General features: G+C 44.3%; 1 protein-coding gene across 1 annotated transcript; it reads right to left on the bottom strand.

The window, feature by feature from the left end:
• Positions 1 to 2,837: 2,837 nt before the first annotated feature.
• Positions 2,838 to 6,655, bottom strand: LOC311234265 (E3 ubiquitin/ISG15 ligase TRIM25-like). The gene is made up of 2 exons (XM_084321401.1): positions 6,555 to 6,655; positions 2,838 to 3,816 (listed from the first exon to the last, which is right to left on the bottom strand). Exon 2 carries the CDS (start codon positions 3,812 to 3,814, stop codon positions 3,122 to 3,124), a length of 693 nt encoding a protein of 230 aa, XP_084177527.1. The 5' UTR covers positions 3,815 to 3,816; positions 6,555 to 6,655; the 3' UTR covers positions 2,838 to 3,121.
• Positions 6,656 to 8,992: the final 2,337 nt, after the last annotated feature.

The raw sequence follows: 8,992 nt of genomic DNA, 5'->3' as shown, positions 1-8,992 counted from the left end.
GAACTATATGTACTGAAGACACTGTTGGACTGTAACAATTCCATGTATGAATGATAATAATAAAAAAAAAATTGCAATGCTGTTTAAAAAAAAAAAATTATGTTCTTGTGAATAAGTGCATGTGTAGCAGAGTATGGGTACATGAATGTGGTGTGGTAGTGAGTGAATGGGTACACTAATGTATGTGTGGTAGTGTGAGTGTATGGGTACACTAATGTATGTATGGTAGTGAGTGTATGGGTACATGGAATGTGTTGTGTGGTAGTGTGTGTATAATTTGTTAGGTGCTGCATAAACACTTTTCGTTGTACTGTGTTACAGTGCAACGACAATAAAGCTTTCTACTTCTACTCTACTACACAGGGAATGGCACCCCTAACCACAGGGAATGGCACCCCTAACCACAGGGAATGGAACCCCTAACCACAGGGAATGGCACCCCTAACCACAGGGAATGGAACCCCTAACCACAGGGAATGGCACCCCTAACCACAGGGAATGGAGGCAGCCATCTTTATGCACTTTGTCTCAGTTAGTATAATCAACGTGGTTTGTAAGGTTCTGATTCTGACATATTAGGAGCCATTCTTTAATGTTGCTTTAGAGATGAATTACTTTAATTCTTAAACAATCAAACATCCAACTATCACCAAACATAAGAGAACATGAATAGAAACATTTTAAGAAAAGGGTCACACAAAAAAAAGATCACCATATACTGAAAACACAAAATTAGGTATATAAAGAGAATTGGTCCTGTTGAATGTGGTGTGGTAGTGAGTGTACACTGGTACATACATTAGTATGTAGCACCTCTAGCTCCCTGACCTCCTCCTCCTCCACACCCCTACCTGTCACGTCAGGTCTGATGACACCAACCCCTTACTTCCCATCAGGACCAAGCTCCAGACCTGGGGCAACAAGGCCTTTGCAGCAGCTGCCCCCTCCCTCTGGAATGCCCTCCCCTCACATCAGCAACACCCTACCGTCCTTTAAATCAGCCTAAAAAACAAACCCTGCCAACACCCTACAGAACAAAATCAGTCTCCCTTCCACCGTCTGTGGAGCAGCTCCAGACTTTATACCTGATGACGTCACAAGTTGAGTCTTACTTCTCTGGTTTCTGGCTTTGGGGGAGAGTAGCACAATAGCACATGTTCACAAATATTGATTGCACTTTCCTAGAAATAACATATTGGAATTCTTGATTTGGGTGACGTTCCCCCATCAATCACCTGTTCCCAAACAATGTGATGTATGTAAATACTTCACCTTCAAAGCCCTCAACAACCTGCCACCTCTACCTCTCTGACCTCCTCCTCCATCACCTCTACCTCTCTGACCTCCTCCTCCATCACCTCTACCTCTCTGACCTCCTCCTCCATCACCTCTACCTCTCTGACCTCCTCCTCCATCACCTCTACCTCTCTGACCTCCTCCTCCATCACCTCTACCTCCTGCTCCACCTCTACCTCTCTGACCTCCTCCTCCATCACCTCTGACCTCCTGCTCCACCTCTCTGACCTCATCCTCCACCTCTACCTCTCTGACCTCCTCCTCCATCACCTCCACCTCTCTGACCTCCTCCTCCACCACCTCTACCTCTCTGACCTCCTCCACCTCCTCTACCTCTCTGACCTCCTCCTCCTCCTCCTCCTCTACCTCTGACCTCCTCCACTACCTCTCTGACCTCCTCCACCACCTCTACCTCTCTGACCTCCTCCTCTACCTCTCTGACCTCCTCCACCACCTCTACCTCTCTGACCTCCTCCACCTCTCTGACCTCCTCCACCTCCTCCACCTCTCTGACCTCCTCCTCCTCCTCCACCTCTCTGACCTCCTCCACCTCCTCCACCTCTCTGACCTCCTCCTCCACCTCCTCTAAGTTGCTGCCAACACCCTACTGTTCTTTAAATCAGCCTCAAATCGACATTTTCAAAAATTTTGTAAAGCGTCTTTGAGCACTGTGAAAAGCACAAATCGAATGTATTATTAATAATCATATCAATATTATTATTATTAATGCTATTGTTGATGTTATTATTATTAGTAATATAGATACGATTATTAATAACACATATTCATACATTATTAATAATAATAATAATCATTATGTTACCACCCCCTGTCTTCACTTCCTCTTTCTCTCCTACTGCTTCCTCCCCCGTCTTTCATTGTCCAGGTCATACAGTCCAACTTACACCATACTCCCCTCACTCCGCCGCCAACCATCTGCCTTGTTGTCAAATCACTGCTTCAGTCGGTCTGACTGACTCGGCGGAGGGTCAGCGGCTTCCCGTCTGCGTTGCAGAAGAACGGATACAGTTTCTCATAGAATGGGCAGCGACTGAAGCTGTAGATGTTGGCTCCAGTGTCTGCGTTGTAAAAGGAGACATCTCTGGCCTCATAATCCACAAACACCCCTAGTGTCTGAAGCGTCTCTGTCAGGGAGAGGGTGACATCAGGGTCAGCATTAGCTTCATACACACCTCTGTACCATCTCACAGACCAGACCCCGTCGTCAGGATTAAACTGGATGGCGCTCTTCCTTTTAATGGACTCTGTGGCGACGCCTATCCTCCAGGCGTTTCCCGTCACCTCGACCTCATAGTAAAATCTCCCAGAGACAAACCCTTCCTTCCCCAGGACACACGCGTAGCACTCAAATCTTTTGGGATTACGGGAGAGAGCCTGTTGGGCGTCTCCCAATCTCACTTGTCTGCGGTCCTCAGAGAGAAGGAGTTGAGGATGAGCAGTGTCTGGGTCCAGAGACACGTCCACAGCATACTGTCTCACTGTGATCACTCCCATCTCCTCTAGTGTCTCAGAGAGCGTCTTCTGCATATTTTCCACAGCTCTCCTCACGGCCTCCATGGGGCCTCGGTCAAACTGGACCTTCATTCCAGGCAAGGTCTGGGTTGTTGTGGGGAGGGTGCAGAGGGATGCAGAGCTCTCGAGGAGGTGGAGTTGGTCCTCTGTGTGCGAGAGTATCTTCAGCTCTGAGCTCCTGCTCAGTAACATGTTGATCTCCTCCTCGAGCTCTTTGATGATTTCGTCAGCCTGTTTCTCTAAAGCCTTCTGGGTCTTTTCAGCTGCCTTAATGATTTCAGATGTGCTTCTCTCACCAAGGTCGACAGAGTTCCTGATCTTCTGAACCCTCTGCTGTCGCTCCCGGATCATGTGTTGTACTTGTGACTGTGTTTCCCAGTTCTACCTTCCTCTCTTCACACTCGTCCTCAATGGGTACAGTCGTGTGGGTCTTGTGGTCGGATAAAATGCACAGTAAACACACGCACATCTTGTCGTTCTTACAGAACAGTTCCAGAGGCCTTTTGTGCCTCTTACAGGCCCTGTCCTCCAGGTTCTCCACAGGATCAATCAGGTTGTGTCTCTTGAAGGAAGCCAGGATCTGGTGAGGCTGCAGGTGGCTCTCACAGAAAGAGGCCAGACACACCAGGCAGGACTTCAGAGCCTTGACCCCTTTCTCAGTACAAACATCACAAGGAACATCTCCAGACTCAACAAGATGACTTCGCTCCGGAGGCTTGGTTTCATCTTCAACTGAAGCCAGTTTATTAACCTGAGCGGCCATTTCAGAGATTAAAGTGTTGACTTTGAGATCCGGTCGCCTCTCGAAGGCATTCTTACACATGGGACACAGGCAGCGGTCACTGCTATCCCAGTAGCCCGTGATACAGGTCTTACAGAAGTTGTGTCCACAGGGGGTGGTGACCGGGTCAGTGAACACATCTAGACAGATGGAACAATGGAACTGATCCTCTGACAGACTGGAACTGAGACTGGAACTGGCCATAACTGTGAACAAAGAAAAACAAATGATAAATACAGTATAGCTGCCAGAAACCATTCACTGTGTCCAAACACATAGGGCTCTATTTTAGTGAAGCGCAAGGCATGCGCTGGCTGTTTGGGCCCAAGGTAACATGGTGGTTCGAAGGGAACAGCTTTTCTGTAAGTGTTATTTGTGAATGTGTGAAGACTGTCTGTATTACACACAAAGGGAACTGTCTGACCACTTTCAAACTAAGTACAGAATAAAAAATACTTCCAAATAAACTTTCATGATTATGAATATGTAGGCTACATGTCAAAAGGGCAATACATTTTGTTAATGTAATCTACTTGCACATATGTATGTTATATAGCCTAGTACTATTCTTACTGGATTAAACATTAAAGTAAATCCTTCAACTGAATGCAGCCTTTTAATCGTATAATCACAACAAGCTATTTCACTTTTACACTTGTGGTTATTGAATTCGTGCATGGATCAGCATCGTGAAAACATCATGGAAATCATCATCTATGAGCACAATACACTAGAAGAGAGAGGCACTTGTGAGGACAGTGACTACAATAAATACCTCTCGTTCTAGTGGAAATCTGATTGAGAGTAGTAGGCCTATATATTGATTGATTGTTTGAAAACTTTATTAACAGATTGCAGAATGGGTACAATACAAAATAACTGCTAAGAGGATGCAGACCAGAAAAATCATGACACTCCCCTGACTAAAAGTATAATGGGGCTCTATGGAGAAACCATGACACTCCCCTGACTAAAACTATAATGGGGCTCTATGGAGAAACCATGACACTCCCCTGACTAAAAGTATAATGGGGCTCTATGGAGAAACCATGACACTCCCCTGACTAAACGTATAATGGGGCTCTATGGAGAAACCATGACACTCCCCTGACTAAAAGTACAATGGGGCTCTATGGAGAAACCATGACACTCCCCTGACTAAAAGTATAATGGGGCTCTATGGAGAAACCATGACACTCCCCTGACTAAAAGTATAATGGGGCTCTATGGAGAAACCATGACACTCCCCTGACTAAACGTATAATGGGGCTCTATGGAGAAACCATGACACTCCCCTGACTAAGCGTATAATGGGGCTCTATGGCGAAACCATGACACTCCCCTGACTAAAAGTATAATGGGGCTCTATGGAGAAACCATGACACTCCCCTGACTAAAAGTATAATGGGGCTCTATGGAGAAACCATGACACTCCCCTGACTAAAAGTATAATGGGGCTCTATGGAGAAACCATGACACTCCCCTGACTAAAAGTATAATGGGGCTCTATGGAGAAACCATGACACTCCCCTGACTAAAAGTATAATGGGGCTCTATGGAGAAACCATGACACTCCCCTGACTAAAAGTATAATGGGGCTCTATGGAGAAACCATGACACTCCCCTGACTAAAAGTATAATGGGGCTCTATGGAGAAACCATGACACTCCCCTGACTAAAAGTATAATGGGGCTCTATGGAGAAACCATGACACTCCCCTGACTATAAGTATAATGGAGCTCTATGGAGAAACCATGATACTCCCCTGACTATAAGTATAATGGGGCTCTATGGAGAAACCATGACACACTCCCCTGACTAAAAGTATAATGGGGCTCTATGGAGAAACCATGACACACTCCCCTGACTAAAAGTATAATGGGGCTCTATGGAGAAACCATGACGCTTTCTGACTAAAAGTTGTTTCAAACGAAAACGGCTGGATGTCATTTTGCCAAACCAGCATGGCTGCGAGAGCCTTTAAACGTTTACATATCTAGCTTTGGCATGGATTGATTGTTTAGGGATAAACCGGATGAAGAAAAATGAGGGATTTCAATAGGTGTAGGGTCTATATGGAACACATACAGGAAAACACATGATCTATTCATTCATAAATGAATGACGTGGCTTAATATTGGATGTCTTTGTCCTCGGTGGAAGTTATTCCTATATACCAGGCGCATGTTGTTCTGATTGGCCATAATGACGTCAGGCACCACTCCCTGTAATCATGTCTCCCTCCTGCTCCATAATGACGTCAGGCACCACTCCCTGTAATCATGTCTCCCTCCTGCTCCATAATGACGTCAGGCACCACTCCCTGTAATCATGTCTCCCTCCTGCTCCAGCCCCACAGAGGCGCTTGTCTCACCAAATAGTTACAATAAGTTGGACACAGTGCAAATAAAGTTAAACGTAAACTTATGAGGTCAAAATGAACAAGAATACACTCATTCCTGCTAGTATGGTACCATCAAAGTGTATGCCATTAAATATAATATAATCAGGTGTGCGTTCCAGAAATCAACAGGGGTTGCACGCACCTAATGGCGCCACGTGCACGCGCGCTCCCGCGAATGCGCATAAATATCCCCTCGCTTGAGCACAGACTACAGACAGTGCCTAATTGCCTCTACGAATGGAATGTAACACATGTCATTCACAACAAGTTAGGTGTGAATGTATCTGAGAACGTATTTAACACACCTGACGACCGGCGCTATATTGATATGCAAAGTAGCCCAGGTGGGTAATTATAGCGAGTACTTATCTGACCCTGCACGGAGTGCAACCCCGTCCCATGACGAACGCATGCCTGAATATAATGGACAGAGGTTTGGTTTGGGTGTGTTACTGTAAATTGACTAAATTCGTGTAAAAACCGATTCTATTCTTATGACATTTTTGTATTTCCTTCTTATTAAAATCAAATCCTACTCACCTTTAAATGGCTCTATTGTTCACACGTGTAAACAGGCCCCTGGACAGTTTGGTGAAACTCTCTTTGTAAAGATTTCTGCTGCGTGTTCCTGGAACTTCCTGCCGTTCAGCTTGTTCACTTTCATTTCTGCAAAGTGACGTCACTAAGCCCCGCCCTCCCCACAGTTGTTTGCCCAATGATTGGAGTATTCACAGAACCTGCCCTAAATGTTCAGTTCAATGAAAAGCGTATTTTTCAACCTTGTTGCATATTTTAACAGAAGGTATGTTGATGTAAAAATTACCCAAAATGTTAGACCTGCTGTTGTTGTGAAAATGATAACTAAAACCCTTTAATCTCTATCCCCCTGTGCAGTTTAAACAAGAGTAATGAATATATATAATGTTTAAACAGTTAGAAGTTAAATGCAGTTTAAACAGTTAAATGGTGCTTTTTATATAGCGCTTTTATCTGAAGTGCTTTACAATTTTGCTCCTCACATTCACCCATTCACTCACACATGACAGAGGCAACCATGCAAGGTGCCAACCGGCAAATGGGGAGCAATTAGGGGTTAAGTGTCTTGCTCAAGGACACTTCGACATGCTGCCCGGGAGGAGCGGGAATCGAACCAGGAACCTTCCGACTACCAAATTACCGTTCTACCTCCTGAGCCACTGTCGCCCCATTTAGTAGTTATATATGTTTTTTCAACAGAGTTAAATATGCAACAGTTAAGTTTAGTCAATTATTTGGAATGAAGACCATGTACAATCAATCACAAATACAGTACATGGAATAAGCATGTGATGTGATTGATTGATTGGACATTTTCATTAACAGATTGCAGAATGGGTACCTACAGTATACAGTACGGCTCAGTCAATACACACAATTGCAGACCAGAGAAAGACTTTCGTCTTGTTTACATCAGGGTCCCCCATTTTCAATTCATAATGTAATGGTTTAGTCTGCATGCATGACATAAAAATGCTCTCTATTCAAGATATCATTGTGACTTAAAGACACCTGTAAACATGTATTGTGATGTATGTATTGTGATATATGTATTGTGATGTATGTACTGTGATGTTTGTATTGTGATGTAAAAAAGAAAAAAAAATCTAACCCTGACTAACCTTACTGTCATGCACTTGTCCTAATAAACGAACCTACACTGTAACACGCAACACTTTGATGAACATTGTTACTCAGACAATAGAGTTGTACCCTTCTTGCTGTCTTGTCGTACAGAACTTGTAAATCGCTTTGGATAAAAGAGTCAGCTAAATTACTAAATGTAAATGTAAATATGATGTATGTAGGCTATCATTTGTGTTCAATAGTGGTCTGGTTAAAGCTCCCTTTGTCTTTTGTGAATTAATGAATGAATGAAAACTTTATTTAACAGATTGCAGAATGGGTACAATACAGTACGGCTCAATACACACAATTGTTAAGGGGATGCAGACCAGAGAAAGACGTTTGTCTTGGATACATCAGGGTCCCCCATTTTCAATTCATATCGACATTTATGACATACACAACATGACATTTATGGCATAGGGACATACAGGTATTTAGTACTGATACATATGTGACATAAACGGTATTCAAATATACAGCACTGTTACCCATAGATCCTGACATATGATGGGGAGGGGACTGTACATTAGGAGGGGGTGGGTGGGTGGGAGAGAAATATACATACGGTGGGGAGACTGTACATTTGGAGGGGGTGGGTGGGTGGGTGGGTGGGAGAAATATACATACGGCGGGGAGAGAATATATACATGCAGTGGGGAGGAGACTGTCTATTAGGAGGTGGTGGGGGGTTTGGGCATTTACGGTGGCCAGTTTCGAATTGCAGCCTCCCGTAGGTGCTCTTTAAGAGTGGTTTTGAATGTGGGTAGGGATTCACATTCCTTTACAGCTTTGGGTAGGGCGTTCCACATTGATGTGGTATAATTGCGAAACGTGTTTAGTCCCTTGTTTGAGCCGAATCTGGGTTTAACATGATTTGTTGAGCTTCCTCTGGTGTAGTGGTTGTGATATTCACTGACCTTTGGGAAGTATTTCGACATGTACATGGGTACCTTAGTCATATAGTGTATCTTGTAGACCAGGCCCATTGCAAGTTGCTGTACTCTGTCGTCTACTCTAAGCCATCCTAGGTGGTCAAAGTGGGCAGGGGTGAGGTGGGTTCTGGGGGTAAGGTCAAGTAGTAGTCTGACCAGTTTGTTTTGTGATGTTTGTAATCTTGTTTTTAGCGCCTTTGAGGTGCTTTGGTACCATGAGGTGCAAGCATAGTCGTAGTACCCTTGAATGAGTGCTCCTGCCAGAGTCTTCAGGGTATTCTTGTTTACCAGAGAGGAGATCCGGTACAAGAATCTAGTTCGTTGGTTGACTTTTTTTATTACATTGGATGCCATTTTGTCACAGGAAAGATTTGCCTCTAG

Source organism: Notolepis coatsorum (assembly GCF_963971535.1).
Source record: "Notolepis coatsorum genome assembly, chromosome: 9".
NCBI classification, from domain to species: Eukaryota; Metazoa; Chordata; class Actinopteri; order Aulopiformes; family Paralepididae; genus Notolepis; species Notolepis coatsorum.
This window is presented reverse-complemented; position numbering and strand designations above follow the sequence as displayed.